The sequence below is a fragment of the Panthera tigris genome, chromosome C2 (genome assembly GCF_018350195.1).
Source record: "Panthera tigris isolate Pti1 chromosome C2, P.tigris_Pti1_mat1.1, whole genome shotgun sequence".
Classification (NCBI taxonomy): Eukaryota; Metazoa; Chordata; class Mammalia; order Carnivora; family Felidae; genus Panthera; species Panthera tigris.
The window spans coordinates 14,066,785-14,090,746 of NC_056668.1; the positions used below are offsets into that span (position 1 = coordinate 14,066,785).

Here is a 23,962-nt window from a genome sequence, read left to right on the forward strand (position 1 = left end):
AAATGAAACAAGAGTGTCCAAAAATAATGAGCTCATTTATCCCAAGCCATTATTGATTGTTCACGGTGCCTGGCACACCACAGCTACTTACATGTTTGTTGGGAACGTCAAGGGATGAATGGCATGCTCTGCCAATCATTGACAGTATATAAAGGTCCAAGGCTAGTAGCAGACACACAGTTCACCACATCCTCTCGCAACCCACGTGAATTCTCTTCTCTTGACAACAACATGTGTTGCAACTACGGCAGCTCCTGTGGCTATGGCTGTGGATATGGCCCCTCTTATGGCTGTGGTTATGGAACAGGCTATGGCTGTGGCTATGGTAGGGGATGTGGCTGTGGATACGGCTCCTGGTACGGCTGTGGCTCTGGCTGTGGATATGGCTCAGGATATGGCTGTGGCTATGGCTCCTGCTGTGGCTATGGCACCAGATATGGCTGTGGCTGTGGCTATGGCTCTGGTTGCTGTGGCTACCAGCCATTTTGCTATAGAAGATGTTATTCTTCTTACTGCTAGAACATCACTGTCCACATTTGCTTCTGAAATGACACACCTTAATAGAGGGCTGAGTCAAGGATCCATACCCCAAGATTTCTATATTCAAGAAATTGTATGCTTCACAGAGGCTTTGACCACTGGTCAGCTATTGTAGGATGGCATCTTGCGGCTGTGTAGCATCATCTTACTTTTTTTCATATATTGGTCTTTACTTCCTTAATCTGGATTCTGCATTGTGACCGTGGCAATAATCCTAACATCCCGCAGGTGGGCAAATCCTTTATTCTCAATAAAATGGTTCTTTACTTCTAACACGTCTCTGTGTTCTTGCTTGTGAATTACTCCTTTTTTCAGGTGTTATGGCTTCTCTTGAAAATTGGGCTGACAGTGTTTCATGAACCTGGGGCTCTTCCTTGATATAATACAAGCATTTCTACTCATACATGAATCAGAGAAAATGTCTTCTTCACCTGTTTCTCATATTCCTCTTGCTAAGGTCCTCATAACCCAACACAAATCACATAGTATTTCAGAACTGTCACCTGGATATCACAGTGTATCTAGAATGGAGGTGGAGGGGAAAGATAAGGAGGAATGACATCTCTTCAGGAGGTTGTGACACAAGCTCAAGGGAGAGGAGGTGTGGCCTGAGTACTTAAAGGATGAATGGAGTGGAAGAGAGAGTTTCCAGGATTAATGAGAAATTAGAAATGGACTCAGGTGTCTAATGAAGTAAGGAAAGGATAATTTAGAAGAAAGATGTGGTATTGTATCCTCTGTATTTTAATGGAAGTCTGGATGTATTTGTTGGCATATATTGGGAGTGAGGAAATTGATTTCAGTCACTTAACTCACAAATAGTTTAGAATGTTTATTAAAGGGAACTATCCTACATGCTGAAGATACAGGAGCAAAATTGTAGACAGGATTCCTGCTGTCAGAGCATTTCCATTCTAGTAAGTGAAAATTAAAAAAAAAATTAATTTGGATAAATTTAGAGAGATGATTCCTATGGAGGGAATAAAACAGCATCCTTGGGAAGAGAGTACAGGATGAAGTATTGGAGAGTTAGTTCAAGGAGGTATTTTGACATTTTGTGTAAAATGAATTAATGCCCATTGAAAGAAATACTAGAATGAACAGCTGTAGGTATAAAGGGGAAAGAGAAATTCATTAAGTTTTGGGTATGATCAGTGGTGCCACAATTTTTGGTAGAAAAGAGCAATGATCTAGTGCTTTAAATGAGCTCTCTTTGTTTGGGGCAGATATAAGAATGAGATTAATAGTTCCAGTTGATTTTCTGAGTTTGAGGGCTGACTACTTTGTTAGGTTCTGACTTCAGTGTTCTATCCCCGTGTGACTTTCCAAATCTCTAACATTTGACCCTACATCAGAAAATGTCTTTTCAGACTCAATTTCCACCAATAGAAAAAATGACTCATTGTCTCATCTCCATGACAAGGGTCACTGCACAAAGTTTGTATCTGAGGAACTTGGAGCTAGGAAACTTTAAAACACGGCCAATTCCAAGGAAGATGGCTCTGCCATCAAGGACAGCCCTGAAGTGAGATTATGCCCAGGATATAATGTGTCTTGCTGATGAATAAATAAGGCTTCTTTTAAGGGTTGAATAGTTTTCATAGATAGGATATTTGTAAGTCATTTCTGGGGACTGACTGTGCTCTGGGTTAATCTGAGGTGGGTACCACTTACAAACAGCAGAAAGGAATGCTAATAATTACAGTTTGTTAAAAATTTACTCATTGTTTCATTATGTTCTTGTCTTTGAAGGCTTTCTGAAAGAGGGAAGAATATCAAATTAGACACGTGTATAATAATTTACAAATCCAGTAAAGGGTTAATCATTTATTAGGCATATAAGATAATTTATACATCAGGAAAAATGTGTTTATAAACCGACGACTATCTCCAAATGTGAAATTTGAGGCTCACTCAAAGAACATTTGTGACTCTCAGCTTGAATGGATTAAGAACATTGTGATAATACATTGAATTATCTTATAACTACTAAATGCACACCAACGTTTGAACACATTTTTGTTTTAATTCATTTTTTAATTGGGGAAATATTGACTGATTTAAAATTATGTGCCAGGAACTCTACCTACTGGTGATACTGATGATTTCTTCTGCCGTAATGGATCTGTATCCAGAGATCTCAATGGAAAGGTGCTAGAAATAATGCAATTAAAGCTAGAAAACTTTTCCAATAGTTCAGTAGTATTGTGACAAGAAAGAGGGTGTTAGAAAAACAAGTGTGTATTCTAGGGATTTTGTGCATTAGAGTTTATAGCTGTGAATTTCAAGAATGGTAGAAAAGTAGAGAAAATTAAGTCAAAGAACAATTGTAATAGATATAGTTTCCTTAAATTTCCTGTAAGGGATGAATCACAGCAGAGTGATCAGATAGACCCGTGACCAGTATTAGAAAAAGTAATAGGAGGGGCGCCTGGGTGGCTCAGTCGGTTAAGCATCCGATTTCAGCTCAGGTCATGATCTCGCAGTCCGTGAGTTCGAGCCCCGCGTCGGGCTCTGTGCTGACAGCTCAGAGCGTGGAGCCTGCTTCAGATTCTGTGTCTCCCTTTCTCTCTGCCCCTCCCCTGCTCATGCTCTGTCTCTTTCTATCTCAAAAATAAATAAAACATTTAAAAAAAAAAAGAAAAAGTAATAGGAAATACTGTCAAGTGAAGGAAAAATGTCTACTAAGGAAGGATCACAGGAAAGGAAATCAGCAGTTTTATGAAATTCCCAGTTGAAAGCATTTAGTAAAAGACTGGATGTCACACATTTCTTTGTTGGGAAATTTTAGTGTGGAGTAGAGGGAATAATCTTCCTGAATTTGTACTCTCTTCCAGCTTGGATTTTATAGTTGTCACATTAAAAAGTAATGCAAATTTTGGATTCTGCCAGATTCATAAAATGGTGATTGATGTAAAGCCTAGACAATGAAGATAAGCAAAAACATCCCAAGAAACAACCATACAAACAAAAAACAAAGACACCTTCATTTCTCCCTTCCCTCCTTCCTTCCCTCCTTCCTTGCCTCCTTCCTTCCCTCCCTCCCTCCTTCTTTTCTTTCTTTCTTTCTTTCTTTCTTTCTTTCTTTCTTTCTTTCTTTCTTTCTTTCTTTCTTTCTTTCTTTCTTCCTGTTCTTTTCTGGACTTCATGTCTGGTAATGGAATGCTTCTATATTTGGTTTACCTGAAGAGAAAGGAAATATTTGGAATTAGACACCAATAAATAGAGAAGCTCTAGATGCAAGGTTATAAACCAAGGTTTCTAGATCTCAACACTATTGGCATAGTATAGCAGATATTTCATTGTTGTTGGGGTTTGTTCTGTGGCTGGGATTAGAGTCTTCCCTCATTTCTCCCACATGCAGCTAGTAGGTATCTGCAGTAGGTATCTGGATGTCAGAATCCTGGCAAGATGTTGCGATGTTTCCAGGAAGGAGATGAAGTATTTCTTCCCTTATGGGCAGAGGTAGATATTTTGGGAGTGTGGAAAGATCAAGGAGGACAAAACTTTCCAAAATTTCCCTCAGCCTTATTATATAAAGTATGTTAAAAGATAGGACGTTGTAAACATGATTCCAGTTTTACCTAAAGCACATGATTCTCCTGAAATATTTTTTTTTTGGCAGAGTGAATTAAAATGCTGTTCTTTAAATAAAACTGGAGTCTCCATATTAATGAGCTCACGTTACCCAAGACATTATTGTTTGTTGACAGTGACTGGAACAACACAGTTGCTTACATATTTGTTGGGTAAGTCAGGGGATGAGTGACATGCTCTGCTAATTACTGACAGTATATAAGGGTCCAAAGCAAGTAGAAGACACGCACTTCACCACATCCTCTCGCAACCCACGTGAATTCTCTTCTCTTGGCAAGATGTGTTGTAACTACGGCAACTCCTGTGGCTATGGCTGTGGATATGGCTATGGCTGTGGATGCGGTCCCTATTATGGCTGTGGTTATGGCCTCCGTTATGGCTGTGGCTATGGCTCAGGATATGGCTGTGGCTATGGCTCCTGCTGTGGTTATGGCACTGGATATGGCTGTGGCTATGGCTATGGCTCCAACTTCTGTGGCTACCGGCCATTTTTCTATAGAAGATGTTATTCCTCTTGCTGCTAGAACATCACTGTCCAAGCCCCACTTGCTTCTGAAATGACATGCCTTAATAGAGGGCTGATTCATGGATCCATTCCCAAGATTTATATTTCCAAGTAATTGCATGCTTCATAGGAGTTTTGACCTCAGGTGAACATTTGTGGGATGACATCTTCTGGCTTGAGGCTGTGTAGTATTATCTGACTATTTTCCAAATGTTAGTCTTTACTCCCCTAATCTAGATTCTGTGTTGTGACTGTGGCAATGATCCTTTCATCCCACATTTAACAAATCCCATATTCTCAATAAAAATGGTTCTTTGCTTGTAACACATCTCTGTGTTTTTGTTTGTGAATTACTCCTTTTTTGAGATGTTGTATCCTCTCTCGATAATTGGACTGATGACATATTTCATGAATATGAAGGCTCTTCCTTGACATAATACAAGCATTTCTTCTCTTATGTGCATCAGAGATAATGACTTCTCCAACTATTTCTTGTATCCCTAACACCACAACACAAATCACACAATATAAGAACTGTGTCCTTGAAATCACACTGTATTTAGAATGGAGTTGAACAGGTAAGGGGGAGTTACAACACCTCTTCAGGAGATTGTGACACAAGTCCAAGGGAGAGGAGGTATGGCCTGAGTGCTTCAAGGATGAATGGAATGGAAGAGAGAGTTTCTAGGATTAATGAGAAATTATAAGCAGCCTCAGCTGAGGTAAAAAGAACTAAGGAAATGCAAAGTAAAAGAAAAATGTAGTATCGATCATCTGCATTATGAAGGAAGTCCAAATATATCTGTTGGCATATATTGAGTTTGAGTAAATAGATTTAAGTCAATTAATTGACAAATCTTTTTGAATGTTTTTGAAAGGGAACTGTCTTACACCCTGAAGGCACAGTAGAAAAGTTATAGGTGAATTTCTTGCTCTCAGAGTGGTTCCATTCTAGTAGGTTAATAAAAAAAAAAAAAAAAAGAAGAAGAATTAATCAGATAAATTTAGAGAGATAATTTCTATGGTGTGAATAAAACAGCATCCTTGGGAAGAGAGTGCAGGTTTAAGTTTTGCAGAATTAATTTAAGGAGGTTTTCTGTCATTTTGTGTCAAATGAACTGATGTCACTTTCAAGAAAATACTAGAAAGGACAGTTGTAAATGTAAAGGGGAAAGAGAAAATCATGAAGTTTTCGGTATAATCAGTGGTGCCACAATTTTTAGTGCAAAAGAACAAAGGCTAGTGCTTTAAATGGGTTCACTGATGGGGCAGATATAAAATGAGATTAATAGTTCCAGTTGATTTTCTGAGTTTGAGGGAGTACTACTTTGTTGTACTACTTTGTTGTAGACCTCTAACATTTAGGTCCTACAACAAAAAATGTCTTTCAGACACAATTTCAACCAGCAGAATAAAAGACTCAATGTCTCATCTCCATGACAAGGGTCACTGCACAAAATCTGGGTCTGAGAACACTTGCTCCTGGAGACTCCACGACATGGCCAATTCCAAGGAAGATGGCTCTGCCATCAGGGTCAGTCCTGGAGGGAAACTACACCCAGGATATAATGTGTCTTACTGACGAGGAAAGAGATGTTCTTTCAAGAGCTGGACAATTCTCACAGATGGGACATCTGTAAGTCATTTCTGGGGACTGACTGTGTTCTGGATAAATCAGAGGTGAGAAAATTGCATACACAGGGAGAGTCAATTCCAATCACTACAGTTTGTTGAACATAGAACTTACGGTTTCAGGAGGTTCATTTTCATTGAACACTACCGGAAAGAAGGCAGAATAGTATTTATTAGGCACGTATCTCATACTTTCTATTTCTAGTAAAGGGTTTATCATTTATTAGGCATGTGAGATAACTTGTATATCTGGAGAAATAACTTTGAAAACTAACAGATATCTTCAAAAGTTGAAATTTGTGACTGTTTAACAATGAACATTTGGAACTTTCGGCTTGAATGAATTGAGAACATTATGACCTATATCCACATTCTTATAGATTCTAAGTGATACCAACATTTGAACATGGTTTTTTTTAATATGTCTGTTTGTTATTGGCAGAAATATTGAGTTGAGATTATGTGCCAGGCACTATGCTTAGAACTAACCGATGATTCAAGGACACACAGAAGAAAAGATCTTTTTCTGCCATTAAACATCAGTGTCCCGAGCTCTTAATGGAAGTGTATAGAAATAAGGCAATAAAGATAGGAAGTGTTTTTCAATAGTTTGTGGGCATTGTGACCAGAGAGTGGCTGTTTAAAAAGTATCATGCCTATTCCAGGGAACTCATGCATTGGAATTTATGGTTTTGAATTTCAATAATGATGGCAAAGTAGGAAAATTAAAGGTAAAGAACATTTGTAAGGGGATATATATGTGTTATGTTTGTTGTTAGGGATGAAACATAGTGGAATGATCAGATAACCCATGAGCAATATTAGAAAAAAAAAAACAGTAGGAAATATTCTCCACCGGAGGAAACATATCTAATAATGAAACTTCTCCGAAAAGGAAATCAGCAGTTTTATTGAAATCTCCGTGGAAGTCATTCAATAAAGTACTGAATGACACTCATTTCTTGATGTTGAAATTTGAGTGTGGAGTAGAAGAAATGATACCCGATTTGTACTCATTTCCAACTAGGATTTCATAGTTGTTACAGTGAAAAGTAGTTTAAATTTTGGATTCTGCCTGAATCTGAACATAGTAACCTAGACAATGAAGATAAGCAAAAACATCACAAACAAACAAACAGACAAACAACATCCCCCCCCCCCCCCGTATGTCTGGTGAATAAAAGGTTGGACTTCAGTTTAGTTGAGAAGAAAGGGAATATTTGGATATAGACACTAGTAAAGAGAGAATCTAATTTATAGATGTAAGGCTACAAAGCTAGGTTTCTCGATCTCAGCACTTTTGCCATTTGACATGAGGAATTTCAATGATGTTGAGGGCTATTCTGTGTCCTGAAATGGGCATCATCCTAGGTTTTACCACACAGAGCCAGTAGGTATCTGCAGCAGGTATGTGGGTGCAAGAAGCCTGGTAAAATGTTGCAATGATTCCAGAAAGGAGATGAATTTTTCTTTCCTTATGGACAGAGGTAGATGTTTTACAAGTGTGGAGAGATCAAGAAGGAGATATATTTCCTAAAAATCCCTCAGCCTTCTTGTTAAATGATCGGAGATTGTGAACATGGATTTTACTTTTACTTAGAGCACATGATTCTACCAAGAAATGTTTTATGGCAGAATGAAATAAAATGCTGTTTTTAATAAACCTGGAGTCTCCTTAATAATGAGCTCACGTTACCCAAGACATTATTGATTGTTGACAGTGACTGGCACAGCACAGTTGCTTACATATTTGTTGGGTAAGTCAGGGGATGAGTGACATGCTCTGCTAATTACTGACAGTATATAAGGGTCCAAAGCAAGTAGAAGACACGCACTTCACCACATCCTCTCGCAACCCACGTGAATTCTCTTCTCTTGGCAAGATGTGTTGTAACTACGGCAACTCCTGTGGCTATGGCTGTGGATATGGCTATGGCTGTGGATGTAGTCCGTATGATGGCTGTGGTTATGGCCTCCGTTATGGCTGTGGCTATGGCTCAGGATATGGCTGTGGCTATGGCTCCTGCTGTGGCTATGGCACTGGATATGGTTGTGGCTATGGCTATGGCTCTAACTGCTGTGGCTACCAGCCATTTTTCTATAGAAGATGTTATTCCTCTTGCTGCTAGAACATCACTGTCCAAACCCCACTTGCTTCTGAAATGACACACCTTAAGAGAAGGCTCTTTCAAGGATCTATACCCCAAGATTTATATATCAGGAAAATTGCATGTGTCATAGAAGATTTGACCTCCAGTAACACTTGTAGCATGGCATCTTGTGGCTTGAGGCTATGGAGTATCATCTAACAGTTTTGCAAAAAGTGTTGGTCTTACTCCCTTAATATGGATTCTGTGTTGTGACTGTGGCAAGGATCTGAACATCCCACATTTGGGCAAATCCCTTATTCTCAATAAAAATGTTTCATTCCTTCTATCAAATGTCTCTAGTCTCTTTTGAGAAAGGCTCATATCTTGAGGTGTTATGGCCTGTCTTGAAAATTTGGCTGACAATATATTTCATGTACCCGGGTCTCTTTCTGGATATCATACAAGCATTTCTTCTCTTACATGCATCGATATAATGTCTTCTCCACCTAAGTCTCATATCCCTAACACTCCAACACAAATCACACAGTATTCCAGAACTGTGCCCTGGAAATCACACTGTAGGTAGAATGCATGTGGAGGGAAAAGACGAGGATGAGGAGGGATGGCATCTCCTGGGAGGTTGTGACAGAAGCCCAAGGGGAAGGGGGTGTGGCCTGATCACTTAAAGGATGAATGTGATGGAAGAGAGAGTGTCTGGCATTCATGAGAAATTGAAAGCTCCCTCAGCTGAAGTGTAAAGAAGCAAGGAAAGGGTACGTTAGAAGCAAAGCGTGGTATCATATCATCTGAATTGGATGGATTTGCTAATATATATGTTGGCATAAAATGAGTTTGAAGAAATTGACTTAAGTCACTTAATTGACAAATACTTTTGAATGTGTTTGAAAGAGAACCATCCTACACACCGAATACACAGTAGAAAAATTGTAGATGAATTTCCTACCCTCAGAGTGTATATATTTTGTTGCTTTTAATAAATATTTTACAAATTAATTATGACAAATTTGGACACATAATTTGCTTGGAAAGAATAAAACAGCTTCCTGGGGAAGAGAATGAAGGTTCATTAAATATTGGAGAGATAGTTCGGGGTGGTACTTTGATGTTTGGTGTCAAACAAACTGATCAAGTGGAAAGAATGGCCAGAAAGGGCAGTACTAAGTAGAAAGGGGAAGAGGAATTCATTATGTGTTGGGTATGATCAGTGGTGCCACAATTTTCAGTTGAAAAGAGGAAGGAGTAGGGCTTTAATGGTGTCCTTTAGTGTCTTCCCTGGTGCGTATACAAGAATGGGATGAGAAGCCCAGTCCTTTCTGAGTTTGAGAACCTTCCGTTTGTTGGGGTCTGACTTCAGTGTCCTTTCCTCAGGTGCCATTCCAGAACTCTCACCTTTAGATCCTACAATAGAAAATGTATTGCAGACTCAAATTCCACCAGCAGTGAAAAACCGATCGCTGACTCATATGCATGGCAAAGGTGAGTGCACAATTCTGAGTGTGAGGATCCTAGAGCCAGGAGACTCTAAGCCCTGTCAGAGTCCAAGGAGGATGGCCTTGCCATCGAGGTCAGCCCTGGGTGGAGGCCCTGCCCCGTATATTGAGTGTCCTGCTGATGAAGAATTAAGCCTTCTCTCAAGGGATGGAATTATCACACATGGGATAGTCTAAATCTGATGTGATGACTGAGTGTGCTCTGAGTTAGTCTAGGATGGGTACATCGTACAAACAGGGAAAAGAATTCTAATTAATACAGTTTGTTGAAAATCTATTCATTGTTCCATTATGTTCCTTGTCTTTGAAGGCTTCTCAAGGAGGGAAGAATATCATCAATTAGGCACGTATATCATAATTTACATATCTGGTAAAGGTCAGGTTATTTATAGGCATAGAAGAACATATGGAACAATGCTTTCAGAAACAGACAACTATATTAGTTAATTAATTAATTAATTAATTAATTAGAAAATTTTTCATTTATTTATTTACTTTTTGAGAGACAGTGTCAGCGTGGGAGGGGCAGAGTGAGACGGAGACACAAATTGTGAATCAGGCTTCAGTCTCCAGGCTGTCAGCATAGAGCCCTACATGGGGCTCGAACTTACAAACCGTAAGATCATCAGATGAGCTGAGGTTGGAGTCTTAACCAACTGAGCCACCCGGGAACCCCCAGACAACTATCTTTAAAGTGTGAAATTTGAGACTCTCTTGGTCCAAGAATATTGGAGATTTTCAGGTTGAATGGAATGAGAATATTGCAATAATATATTGAATTATTTTATAACTTCTAAATGGCACACCAACATTTGAACACATTTTTGTCTTAATGCATTTTTTAATTGGAGAAATATTGAGAGAATTCGAATTATGTGCGAGGCTGTACTTCATCTGGAAAGAGGGGTGCACAGAATAAAAGACTTTTTTTTTCTGCCATTATGCATCTGTATTCAGAAACCTGAATGGAAAGGTACTAGAAATAATGCAATAGAGCTAGAAAACTTTTTCAATAGGTCAGGAGTATTGTGACAAGAAAGGGGGTGTTAGAAAAGCAAAGAGTGTATCTAGGGATTTTGTGCATTAGAGCTTATAGTTGTGAATTTCAAGAATGGTAGAAAAGTAGCGAAAATTAAGCTACAGAACAATTGTAGTGGGCATATTTTCCTTAAACTCCTTGTAAGGGATGAATCACAGCAGAGGGATCACATACCCCAGTCTAAAAGTAGTAGGAAATACTGTCAACTGAAGGAAAAATGTCTACTAAGGAAAGATCACAGGAAAGGAAATCAGCAGGTTTATGAAATTCCCAGTTGAAATCATTCAGGAAAAGAAAGGATGTCCTACATTTATTTGATGGGAAATTTTAGTGAGGAGTAGAAGGAGTGATATTCCTGAGTTTGTACTCCCTTCCAGCTTGGATTTTTTAGTTGTCATAGTAAAAAGTAATGCAAATTTTCGATTCTGCCAGATTAATACAATGGTGATTGGTGTAAAGCCTAGACAACCAAGATAAGTAAAAACATCCCAAGAAACAACCATACAAACAAAAAACAGAGACACCTTCCTTCCTTCCTTCCTTCCTTCCTTCCTTCCTTCCTTCCTTCCTTCCTTCCTTCCTTCCTTCCTTTCTTTTTGACTTCATGTCTGGTAATGGAATGATTGGATAAAGGGTTTAGTTGAGAAAAAAAGGAAGTATTTGCAATTAGACACCAATAAAGTGAGAATATATAGATGTGACATTCAAACCAAGGTTTCTAGATCTCAACACTATTGGCATTGTACAGCAGAAGTTCCAGTGTTGTTGGGCTTTGTTCTGTTGGCTGGAATTAGCATCTTCCCTCGTTTATCATACATGGAGCTAGTAGGTATCTGCAGTAGGTATCTGGGTGTGAGCAGGCAGGCAAAAATTTGCAATGATTCCAGAAAGGAGATGGGAGTTATTTCCTTCCCTATGGGGACAGGTAGATAGCTTAGGAAAGAGGAGAGATCAAGAGGACAAAATTTTCCTAAATGTCCCTCAACGATGATATGTAAGGTAAATTAAATGACAGTAGTTGTGAAGGTGGGTACCAGTTTTACGTATGGCCCATGATTCTAGTGAGAGAATTCTTTGGCACAGCAAATTAAAATGCTGTTCTTTAAATATAACTGGAGACTCCAACAGAATGAAGTCACATTTCCCAAGACATTTATTGATTGTTGACAGTGAGTGGCATACCAGAAATGCTTACATATTTGTTGGGTATGTCAGGGGATGAATGGTATGTTCTGCCAATTACTGACAGTATATAAAGGTCCAAGGCTAGTAGAAGACACACAGTTCACCACATCCTCTCGCAACCCACGTGAAATCTCTTCTCTTGACAAGATGTGTTGCAACTACGGCAACTCCTGTGGCTATGGCTGTGGCTATGGCTACGGCTGTGGCTATGGCCCCTATTACAGCTGGAGTTATGGACCTGGCTATGGATGTGGATATGGCTCCTGGTATGGCTGTGGCTCTGGTTGTGGATACGGCTGTGGATATGGCTCCTGCTGTGGCTACGGCCCCAGATATGGCTGTGGTTGTGGCTATGGCTCCGGCTGCTATGGTTACCGGCCATTTTGCTATAGAAGATGTTATTCTTCTTGCTGTTAGAACATCACCCCATTGTCCTCTAAATAAGACACATCTAATGAGAGGGCTGAATCAAGGATTCATACCTCACATTTTCTATATCCACGAAATTGCATGCTTCACAGAGGCTCACACCTCCAAGCAACATTTCTAGAATGGGATCTTGTGCCTCAAGGCTGTGTGGTTTCGTCTGACTCTTTTATAAATGTTGGTCTTTATTCCCCTACTCTGGATTCTGTCATCTGACTGTGGCAACTAGCCTAACACCCCACAGTTGGGCAAATTCCTTATTCTCAATAAAAATGATTCTTTGCTTCTAATATATCTCTGTGTTCTTGCTTGTGAATTACTCCTTTTTCTGGAGTATTATGACTCCTCTTGAAAATCTAGGTGACAATATGTTTCATGAACATGAGGGCTCTTCCTTCATATAATGCAAAAGTTTCTTTTATGTGCATCAGAGAAAATGCCTTTTCTACCTGTGCCTTGCACCCCTCATGCCCAGGCCCTCACACCTCAACACAAATCACAGATATTTCAGAATTTTCATCTGGAAATCACACTCTATGTAGAATGGAGGTGGAGAGGAAAGACAAGGAGGGATGTTACCTCTTTAGGAGGTTGTGACACATGCTTCAGGGAGAAGAGGTGTGGCCTGAGTACTTCAAGGATGAATGGAATGGAAGTGGGAGTTTCCACATTAATGAGAAATTAGAAATGGACTCAGGTGTCTAATGAACTAAGGAAAGGAAAGTTTAGAAGAAAGATGTGGTATTGTATCATCTGTAATTTAATGGAAGTCCGGATGTATTTGTTGGCATATATTGAGAGTGAGGAAATTGATTTGTGAGTCACTTAACTCACAAATAGTTTAGAATGTTTTTGAAAGGGAACTATCCTACACTCTGAAGATACAGGAGGAAAATTTGGAGCACTTTCTTGCTCTCAGAGTGTTGACAGTCTAATGGTGATATTTAAAAATAAGTAGGAATTAGTTGAAGTTAATTTGGAGAGATCATCCCTATAGAGGCAATAAAACATCTTACTGGGGAAGAGATTTCAGGCTGAAGGATTGAGGAGATAGTTCAAGGAGGTATTTTGACATTTTGTGTCAAATGCACTGATGCCATTTGAACAAAATACTAGAGAGAACAGTTGTAAGTATAAAGGGGAAAGAGAAATTCATGAAGGTTGGGGTATGATTGGTGGTGCCACAATTTGTAGTGGAAAAAAGCAAGGGATAGTTTGGGAGTTGCGAGCTTACTATTGTGTTGGGTTCTTACCAAAGTGTCTTTTCCTCATGTGCCTTCCAGAACTCTAACAGTTAGAACGTACATCCGAAAAAAGTCTCTTCAGACTCAATTTCTGCCAGCAGAAAAAATGACTCACTGTCTCATCTCCGTGACAAAAGTCACTGAAGAAAGTCTGAGTCTGAGGACACTGGAGCTAAAAGACTCCATCCACAACATGGCCAATTCTAAGGAAGATAATCGTGCCATCAAGGTCAGACCTGGCATGAGGCTATGCCCAGGATATTAAGTGTCCTGCTGTGGAAGAAACAGAGCTTCTGTCAAGGGTTTGAAGTTTTCAATATGGAACATTCTAAGTCTGTTCTGAGGACTGCCTGTGCTCTGGGTTAGTCAAGGGTGGGTAAATCCTACAGACAGGGGAAGGAATTCCAATAATTAGTTTGTTAAAAATCGACTCATTTTTCCATTATTTTCCTTGTCTTTGAAGGCTTTCTGAAGGAGGGAAGAACATCATCAGATAGGCATGTATATCACAATTTACATATCCATAAAGGGTCGAAAATTTTTTAGGTATATAAGATAACTTGCACATCTGTGACAAGGTGTTCATAAACTGACAAGTATCCTCAAAATGTGATATTTGAGTTTCACTAGTTAAAAACTTTTGAGACTTTCAGGATGGAAAGAGTAGAATGGAATGAGAACATGGTGATCATATATTGAATTATCTTATAGCTTCTAATGGCACACCAACATTTGAACACGATTTTGTTTTAATGCATTTCTTTACTGGGGAAATATTGACTGAATTCAAATTATGTGCCAGGCTCTACTTCATCTGGAAAGAGGGGTGCACAGAAGAGGAGATTATGTTTCTGCCATTATGGATCTGTATTCAGAAACCTGAATGGAAAGTTCAGGTTAGAAATACTGCAAGAAAGCTGGAAAACTTTTCCAATAGTTCAGGTGTATTGTGACAAGAAAGGGGGTGTTAGAAAAGCAAAGTGTGTATTCTAGGGATTTTGTGTTTTAGAGTTTATAGCTGTGAATTTCAAGAATGGTAGAAAAGTAGAGAAAATTAAGCCAAAGAACAATTGTAGTGGGTATATTTTCCTTAAACTTCTGGTAAGGGATGAATTAGAGCAGAGTGATCAGATAGAGTAGTCTAAAAGTCATAGGAAATACTGTCAACTGAAGGAAAAATGTCTAGAAAGGAAAGATCACAGGAAAGGAAATCAGCAGTTTTATGAAATTCCCAGGTGAAAGCATTGAGTAAAAGACTGGATGTCACTCATTTCTTCGATGGGAAATTTTAACATGGAGTAGAAGGAATGATCTTCCTGAGTTTGTACTCCCTTGCAGCTTGGATTTTAGAGTTATCACAGTAAAAAATATACAAATTTTGGATTCTGCCAGATTCATAAAATGGTGATTGATGTAAAGAGTAGACAACGAATATGAGCAGAAACATCCCAAGAAACAACCATACAAACAAAAAACAGAGACACCTTCCTTTCTTCCTTCCTTCCTTTCTTCTTTCTTTCTTTCTTTCTTTCTTTCTTTCTTTCTTTCTTTCTTTCTTTCTTTCTTTCTCTATTTCTTTGTCTCTTTCTTTCTTTCATTCTTTCTAATTCCTTCCTTCCTTCCTTCCTTCCTTGCTTGCTTCCTTCCTTCCTTCTTTCCTTCCTTGTTTTCTTTTTGACTTTATGTCCGGCTATGGAATGATTGAATAATGGGTTTAGTTGAGAAAAAAAGGAATAATTTGGAATTAGACACCAATAAAGAGAGAATATAGAGATGTGAGGTTACAAACCAAGGTTTCTAGATCTCAACACTATTGGCATTTTGCAGCAGAAGTTTCAGTGTTGTTGGGCTTTGTTCTGATGACTGGAATTAGCATCTTCCCTCCTTTATCACACATGGAGCTAGTAGGTATCTGGGTGTGAGCAGGCAGGTAAAAATTTGCAATGATTCCAGAAAGGAGATGGGAGTTATTTCCTTCCCTATGGGGACAGGTAGATAGTTTAGGAAAGAGGAGATATCAAGAGGACAAAATTTTCCTAAATGTCCCTCAACGATGATATATAAGGTAAATTAAATGACAACAAGTTGTGAAGGTGGGTACCAGTTTTATATATGGCACATGATTCTAGTGAGAGAATTCTTTGGCAGAGCAAATTAAAATGTTGTACTTTAAATATAACTGGAGACTCCAACAGAATGAAGTCACATTTCCCAAGACATTTATTGATTGTTGACAGTGAGTGGCATACCAGAAGTGCTTACATATTTGTTGGGTATGTCAGGGTTGAATGGTATGTTCTGCCAATTACTGACAGTTTATAAAGGTCCAAGGCTAGTAGAAGACACACAGTTCACCACATCCTCTTGCAACCCACGTGAAATCTCTTCTCTTGACAAGATGTGTTGCAACTACGGCAACTCTTGTGGCTATGGCTGTGGCTATGGCTACGGCTGTGGCTATGGGCCCTATTATGGCTATAGTTATGGACCTGGCTATGGCTGTGGATATGGCTGTGGATACGGCTCCTACTGTGGCTATGGCACCAGATATGGCTGTGGCTGTGGCTATGGCTCTGGTTGCTGTGGCTACCGGCCATTTTGCTATAGAAGATGTTATTCTTCTTGCTGCTAGAACATCACTGTCCAAGACACATTTGCTTCTGAAGTGGCACGGCTTAAGGGAGGGCTGATTCATTGATATATACCCCAAGATTTCTATATCCAATGAATTGCATGCTTTCGGTAATTTTGACCTCTTGTTAGCATTTGTATGAAGGCTTCCTGTGGCTGAAGGCTATGTGGTATCCTCTGGCTATTTTCCAAATGTTAGTCTTCACTTCTATTCTGGGTTCTTTGTTGAGACTGTGGCAACATATCTAAAATCCCACAGTGAGGCAAATCCCTTATTCTCAATAAAAATGTTTCATTTTTTTTCTAACTAATCTCTGTGTTCTTGCTAATGAATGACTCCTTTTTGAGGTGTATGGCATCTTTTGAAACTTGGGCAACAATATATTTCATGAACCTGGGTCTCTTCCTAGATATAATATAAACATTTCTTCTCTTATGTGCATCGGAGATAATGTCTTCTCCTATTTCTTGTATCCATAACACCTCAACATAAATCACACTGTGTAAGAACTATGTCCTTGAGGTGACACCGTATCTAAAATGGAGCTGAAGGCTGGAGGGGTAAGAGGAAGAGTTAGGACACCACTTTCGGAAGTTGTGACACAAGCTCAAGGGGGAGGAAGTATGGCCTGAGTGCTTCGAGGATAAATGGGGTTGAAGAGAGAAATTTTGGGATTAATGAGAAATTGGGAGCTGCCTCTGTTGAGATGTAAGAAACTAAGGAAATGAGAAGCAAAAGAAAAACGTGATATTGTATTATCTGCATTTTGATGGAAGTGCAAATACATTTGTTGGCATATACTGAGTTTCAGTAAATTGATTTAAGTCAATTAATTTCCAAATCGTTTTGAATGTTTTTGAAAGGGAACTGTCATACACTCTGAAGGCACAGTAGAAAAATTATAGGTGAATTTCTTGCTGTCAGATGGTTTCATTCTAGTAGGTTAAAAAAAAAAGAAGAATTAATTCAGATAAATTTAGAGAGATAATTCCTGTCGTGTGAATAAAACAGCATCCTTGAGAAGATTGAAATATTGCAGAGTTAGTTCAAGGATGTATTTTGACATGTTCTGTCTCATGAACTGATGTCAGTTTCCAGAAATACTAGAAAGGACAGTTGTAAATGTAAAGTAGAAAGAGAAATACATAAGGTTTTGGTATGATCATTGGTGCCACGAGTTTTAGTGCAAAAGAACAATGGCTAGTGCCTTAAATGGGCTCTCTAATGGAGCAGATATAAAATGAGATTAGTAGTTCCAGTTGATTTTCTGAGTTTGAATGCGTACTAATTTGTTGGATTCTGATTTCAGTGTGTTTCTCTCATGTGCCTTTCCAGACCTCTAACATTTAGATCCTACAACAAAAATTGTCTTTCAGACACAATTTCAACCAGCAGAATAAAAGACTCACTGTCTCGTCTCCATGACAAGGGTCACTGCACAAATTCTGGGTCTGAGAACCTTGGTCCTGGAGACTCCACAACTTGGCCAGTTCCAAGGAAGATGGCTCTGCCCTCAAGGTCAGTCCTGGAGGGAAACTACACCCAGGATATAATGTGTCTTACTGATGAGGAAAGAGATGTTCTTTCAAGAGCTGGACATTTCTCACAGATGGAACATCTGTAAGTCATTTCTTGGGACTGACTGTGCTCTGGATAAATCAGAGGTGAGAAAATTGTATACACAGGGAAAGTCAATTCCAATCATTACAGTTTGTTGAACATAGAACTTATGGTTTCATTAGGTTCCTTTTCATTGAACACTACCTATAACAGGGCAGAATAGTATTTATTAGGCACGTATCTCATACTTTCTATTTCTAGTAAAGAGTTTATCATTTATTAAGCATATGACATAACTTGTATATCTGGAGAAATAACTTTGAACACTAACAGATATCTTCAAAAGGTGAAATTTGTGACTGTTTTAGCAATGAACATTTGGGACTTTCGGCTTGAATGAATTGAGAACATTATGACCTATATCCACATTCTTATAGATTCTAAGTGATACCAACGTTTGAACATGGTTTTGTTTTAATGTGTCTGTTTGTTATTGGCAGAAATATTGAGTTGAGATTATGTGCCAGGCACTATGCTTAGAGCTAACCGATGATTCAAGGACACACAGAAGAAAAGATCTTTTTCTGCCATTAAACATCAGTGTCCCGAGCTCTTAATGGAAGTGTATAGAAATAAGGCAATAAAGATAGGAAGTGTTTTTCAATAGTTTGTGGGCATTGTGACCAGAGAGTGGCTGTTTAAAAAGTATCATGCCTATTCCAGGGAACTCATGCATTGGAATTTATGGTTTTGAATTTCAATAATGATGGCAAAGTAGGAAAATTAAAGGTAAAGAACATTTGTAAGGGGATATATATGTTTTAAATTTGTTGTTAGGAATGAAGCATAGTGGAGTGATCAGATAACCCATGAGCAATATTAGAAAAAAAAAACAGTAAGAAATATTCTCAACCGAAGGAAAAATATCTAAAAATGAAACTTCTCTGAAAAGGAAATCAGCAGTTTTATTAAAATGCCTGTGGAAGTCATTCAATAAAGGACTGGATGACTCTCATTTCTTGGTGTTGAAATTTGAGTGTGGAGTAGAAAAAATGATACCTGAATTTGTACTCGTTTCCAACTAGGATTTCATAGTTGTTACAGTGAAAAAAGGTTTAAATTTTGGAATCTGCCTGGATATGAACATAGTGACCTGGACATTGAAGATAAGCAAAAACATCACAAACAAACAAACAACATCATCCCCTCCCCCCCCCCCCCCCGCCCGTATATCTAGTGATGAAAGGGTTGGACTTTCAGTTTATTTGAGAAGGAGGGGATCTTTGGACATAGACACGAGTAAAGAGAGAATCTAATTTATAGATGTGAGGCTATAAAGCTAGGTTTCTCGATCTCAGCACTTTTGACATTTTACATGAGGCACTTCAATGGTGTTGAGGGACTTTCTGTGTCATGAAATGGGCATCATCCCTAGCTTTTACCACACAGACCCAGTCGATATCTGTAGCAGGTATCTGGGTGCAAGAAGCCTGGTAAGATGTTGCAATGATTCCAGAAAGGAGATGAATTTTTCTTTCCTTATGGACAGAGGTAGATGTTTTATGAGTGTGTAGAGATCAAGAAGGAGAAATATTTCCTAAAAACCCCTCAGCCTTCTTGTTAAATGATTGGAGATTGTGAACATGGATTTTGGTTTTACTTAGAGTCCATGATTCTACTGAGAAATGTTTTTTGGAAGAATGAAATAAAATGCTCTTCTTTAATAAAACTGGAGTCTCCAAAATAATGAGCTCACGTTGCCCAAGACATTGTTGATTGTTGACAGTGACTGGCACAGCACAGTTGCTTACATATTTGTTGGGTAAGTCAGGGGATGAGTGACATGCTCTGCTAATTACTGACAGTATATAAGGGTCCAAAGCAAGTAGAAGACACGCACTTCACCACATCCTCTCACAACCCACGTGAATTCTCTTGTCTTGGCAAGATGTGTTGCAACTACGGCAACTCCTGTGGCTATGGCTGTGGATATGGCTATGGCTGTGGATGTAGTCCGTATTATGGCTGTGGTTATGGCCTCCGTTATGGCTGTGGCTATGGCACTGGATATGGCTGTGGCTATGGCTATGGCTCCAACTTCTGTGGCTACCGGCCATTTTTCTATAGAAGATGTTATTCCTCTTGCTACTAGAACATCACTGTTCAAACCCCACTTGCTTCTGAAATGACACACCTTAAGAGAAGGCTCATTCAAGGATCTATACCCCAAGATTTATATATCGGGAACATTGCATGTGTCATAGAAGATTTGACCTCCAGTAACATTTGTAAGATGGCAGCTTGCAAATTGAGGCTATGAAGCATCATCTAACAGTTTTCCACGAAGTGTTGGCTTTACTCCCTTAATATGGATTCTGTGTTGTGACTGTGGCAAGGTTTTGAACATCCCACATTTGGGCAAATCCCTTATTCTCAATAAAAATGTTTCATTCCTTCTATCAAATGTCTCTGTTCTTTCTTGTGAAAGCCTCCTTTCTTGAGGTGTTATGGCCTGTCTTGAAAACTGGGCTGACAATATATTTCATGTACCCGGGTCTCTTTCTGGATATCATACAAGCATTTCTTCTCTTACATGCATCAATATAATGTCTTCTCCACCTAAGTCTCATATCCCTAACACTCCAACACAAATCACACAGTATTCCAGAACTGTGCCCTGGAAATCACACTGTAGGTAGAATGCATGTGGAGGGAAAAGACGAGGATGAGGAGGGATGGCATCTCCTGGGAGGTTGTGACAGAAGCCCAAGGGGAAGGGGGTGTGGCCTGATCACTTAAAGGATGAATGTGATGGAAGAGAGAGTGTCTGGTATTCATGAGCAATTGGAAGCTGCCTCAGCTGAAGTGCAAAGAAGCAAGGAAAGGGTACGTTAGAAGCATAGCGTGGTATCATATCATCTGAATTGGATGGATTTGCTAATATATTTGTTGGCATAAAATGAGTTTGAAGAAATTGATTTAAGTCACTTAATTGACAAATACTCTTAAATGTGTTTGAAAGAGAACCATCCTACACACTGAATACACAGTAGAAAAATTTCCTACCCTCAGAGTGTATATATTTTGTTGCTTTTAATAAATATTTTACAAATTAATTATGACAAATTTAGACACATAATTTGCTTGGAAAGAATAAAACAGCTTCCTGGGGAAGAGAATGAAGGTTCATTAAATATTGGAGAGATAGTTCGGGGTGGTACTTTGATGTTTGGTGTCAAACGAACTGATCAAGTGGAAAGAATGGCCAGAAAGGGCAGTACTAAGTAGAAAGGGGAAGAGGAATTCATTATGTGTTGGGTATGATCAGTGGTGCCACAATTTTCAGTTGAAAAGAGGAAGGAGTAGGGCTTTAATGGTGTCCTTTAGTGTCTTCCCTGGTGCGTATACAAGAATGGGATGAGAAGCCCAGTCCTTTCTGAGTTTGAGAACCTTCCGTTTGTTGGGGTCTGACTTCAGTGTCCTTTCCTCAGGTGCCATTCCAGAACTCTCACCTTTAGATCCTACAATAGAAAATGTATTGCAGACTCAAATTCCACTAGCAGTGAAAAACCGATCGCTGACTCATATGCATGGCAAAGGTGAGTGCACAAAGTCTGAGTGTGAGGATCCTAGAGCCAGGAGACTCTAAACCCTGTCAGATTCCATGGAGGATGGCCTTGCCATCGAGGTCAGCCCTGGATGGAGGCTATGCCCCGTATATTGAGTGTCCTGCTGACGAAGAATTAAGCCTTCTCTCAAGGGATGGAATTATCACACATGGGATAGTCTAAATCTGATGTGATGACTGAGTGTGCTCTGAGTTAGTCTAGGATGGGTACATCGTACAAACAGGGAAAAGAATTCTAATAATTACAGTTTGTTGAAAATCTATTCATTGTTCCATCATGTTCCTTGTCTTTGAAGCCTTCTGAAGGAGGGAAGAATATCATCAATTAGGCACGTATATCATAATTTACATATCTGGTAAAGGTCAGGTTATTTATAGGCATAGAAGAACATATGGAACAATGCTTTCAGAAACAGACAACTATATTAGTTAATTAATTAATTAATTAGAAAATTTTTCATTTATTTATTTACTTTTTGAGAGACAGTGTCAGCGTGGGAGGGGCAGAGTGAGACGGAGACACAAATTGTGAATCAGGCTTCAGTCTCCAGGCTGTCAGCATAGAGCCCTACATGGGGCTCGAACTTACAAACCGTAAGATCATCAGATGAGTTGAGGTTGGACTCTTAACCAACTGAGCCACCCGGAAACCCCCAGACAACTATCTTTAAAGTGTGAAATTTGAGACTCTCTTGGTCCAAGAATATTGGAGATTTTCAGGTTGAATGGAATGAGAATATTGCAATAATATATTGAATTATTTTATAACTTCTAAATGGCACACCAACATTTGAACACGGCTTTGTTCTAATGCATTTTTTAATTGGACAAATACTGACGGAATTCAAATTATGTGCGAGGCTGTACTTTCTCTGGAAAGAAGGGTGCACAGAATAAGAGACTTTTTTTTCTGCCATTATGCCTCTGTATTCAGAAACCTGAATGGAAAGGTACTAGAAATAATGCAATAGAGCTAGAAAACTTTTTCAATAGGTCAGGAGTATTGTGACAAGAAAGGGGGTGTTAGAAAAGCAAAGAGTGTGTCTAGGGATTTTGTGCATTAGAGCTTATAGTTGTGAATTTCAAGAATGGTAGAAAAGTAGCGAAAATTAAGCTACAGAACAATTGTAGTGGGTATTTTCCTTAAAATCCTTGTAAGAGATGAATCACAGCAGAGGGATCACATACCCCAGTCCAAAAGTCGTAGGAAATACTGTCAACTGAAGGAAAAATGTCTACTAAGAAACATCACAAGAAAGGAAATCAGCAGGTTTATGAAATCCCAGTTGAAATCATTCAGGAAAAGAAAGGAAGTCCTACATTTCTTTAATGGGAAATTTTAGTGAGGAGTAGAAAGAGTGATCTTCCTGAGTTTGTACTCCCTTCCAGCTTGGATTTTTTAGTTGTCATAGTAAAAAGTAATGCAAATTTTCGATTCTGCCAGATTAATACAATGGTGATTGGTGTAAAGCCTAGACAACCAAGATAAGCAAAAACATCCCAAGAAACAACCATACAAACAAAAAACAGAGACACCTTCCTTCCTTCCTTCCTTCCTCCCTTCCTTCCTTCCTCCCTTCCTTCCTTCCTTCCTTCCTTCCTTGCTTCCTTCCTTCCTTCCTTCCTTCCTTCCTTCCTTCCTTCCTTTTTGACTTCATGTCTGGTAATGGAATGATTGGATAAAGGGTTTAGTTGAGAAAAAAAGGAAGTATTTGCAATTAGACACCAATAAAGTGAGAATATATAGATGTGACATTCAAACCAAGGTTTCTAGATCTCAACACTATTGGCACTGTACAGCAGAAGTTCCAGTGTTGTTGGGCTTTGTTCTGATGCCTGAATTAGCATCTTCCCTCGTTTATCACACATGGAACTAGTAGGTATCTGCAGTAGGTATCTGGGTGTGAGAAGGCAGGCAAAAATTTGCAATGATTCCAGAAAGAGGATGAGAGTTATTTCCTTCCCTATGGGGACAGGTAGATAGCCTAGGAAAGAGGAGAGATCAATAGGACAAAATTTTCCTAAATGTCCCTCAACGATGATATGTAAGGTAAATTAAATGACAGTAGTTGTGAAGGTGGGTACCAGTTTTATGTATGGCCCATGATTCTAGTGAGAGAATTCTTTGGCACAGCAAATTAAAATGCTGTTCTTTAAATATAACTGGAGACTCCAACAGAATGAAGTCACATTTCCCAAGACATTTATTGATTGTTGACAGTGAGTGGCATACCAGAAATGCTTACATATTTGTTGGGTATGTCAGGGGATGAATGGTATGTTCTGCCAATTACTGACAGTATATAAAGGTCCAAGGCTAGTAGAAGACACACAGTTCACCACATCCTCTCGCAACCCACGTGAAATCTCTTC

General features: G+C 39.0%; 6 protein-coding genes across 6 annotated transcripts; all 6 read left to right on the plus strand.

Annotated features, from left to right (window-relative positions):
* The first annotated feature begins 231 nt into the window (after nucleotides 1–231).
* On the plus strand, nucleotides 232–519 carry LOC122241996 (keratin-associated protein 6-2-like). Its single transcript, XM_042998799.1, has one exon. It carries the CDS (start codon nucleotides 232–234, stop codon nucleotides 517–519), a length of 288 nt encoding a protein of 95 aa, XP_042854733.1.
* Nucleotides 520–4,415: 3,896 nt separating this feature from the next.
* On the plus strand, nucleotides 4,416–4,661 carry LOC122241872 (keratin-associated protein 6-2-like). The gene has a single exon (XM_042998294.1). It carries the CDS (start codon nucleotides 4,416–4,418, stop codon nucleotides 4,659–4,661), a length of 246 nt encoding a protein of 81 aa, XP_042854228.1.
* A 3,496-nt stretch (nucleotides 4,662–8,157) lies between these two features.
* Nucleotides 8,158–8,403, plus strand: LOC122241873 (keratin-associated protein 21-1-like). Its single transcript, XM_042998295.1, has one exon. The coding sequence runs from the start codon at nucleotides 8,158–8,160 to the stop codon at nucleotides 8,401–8,403; it is 246 nt and encodes an 81-aa protein (XP_042854229.1).
* A 3,843-nt stretch (nucleotides 8,404–12,246) lies between these two features.
* On the plus strand, nucleotides 12,247–12,516 carry LOC122241875 (keratin-associated protein 6-2-like). The gene has a single exon (XM_042998296.1). It carries the CDS (start codon nucleotides 12,247–12,249, stop codon nucleotides 12,514–12,516), a length of 270 nt encoding a protein of 89 aa, XP_042854230.1.
* A 3,651-nt stretch (nucleotides 12,517–16,167) lies between these two features.
* On the plus strand, nucleotides 16,168–16,401 carry LOC122241876 (keratin-associated protein 6-2-like). The gene has a single exon (XM_042998297.1). The coding sequence runs from the start codon at nucleotides 16,168–16,170 to the stop codon at nucleotides 16,399–16,401; it is 234 nt and encodes a 77-aa protein (XP_042854231.1).
* Nucleotides 16,402–19,909: 3,508 nt separating this feature from the next.
* On the plus strand, nucleotides 19,910–20,113 carry LOC122241877 (keratin-associated protein 21-1-like). Its single transcript, XM_042998298.1, has one exon. The coding sequence runs from the start codon at nucleotides 19,910–19,912 to the stop codon at nucleotides 20,111–20,113; it is 204 nt and encodes a 67-aa protein (XP_042854232.1).
* Nucleotides 20,114–23,962: the final 3,849 nt, after the last annotated feature.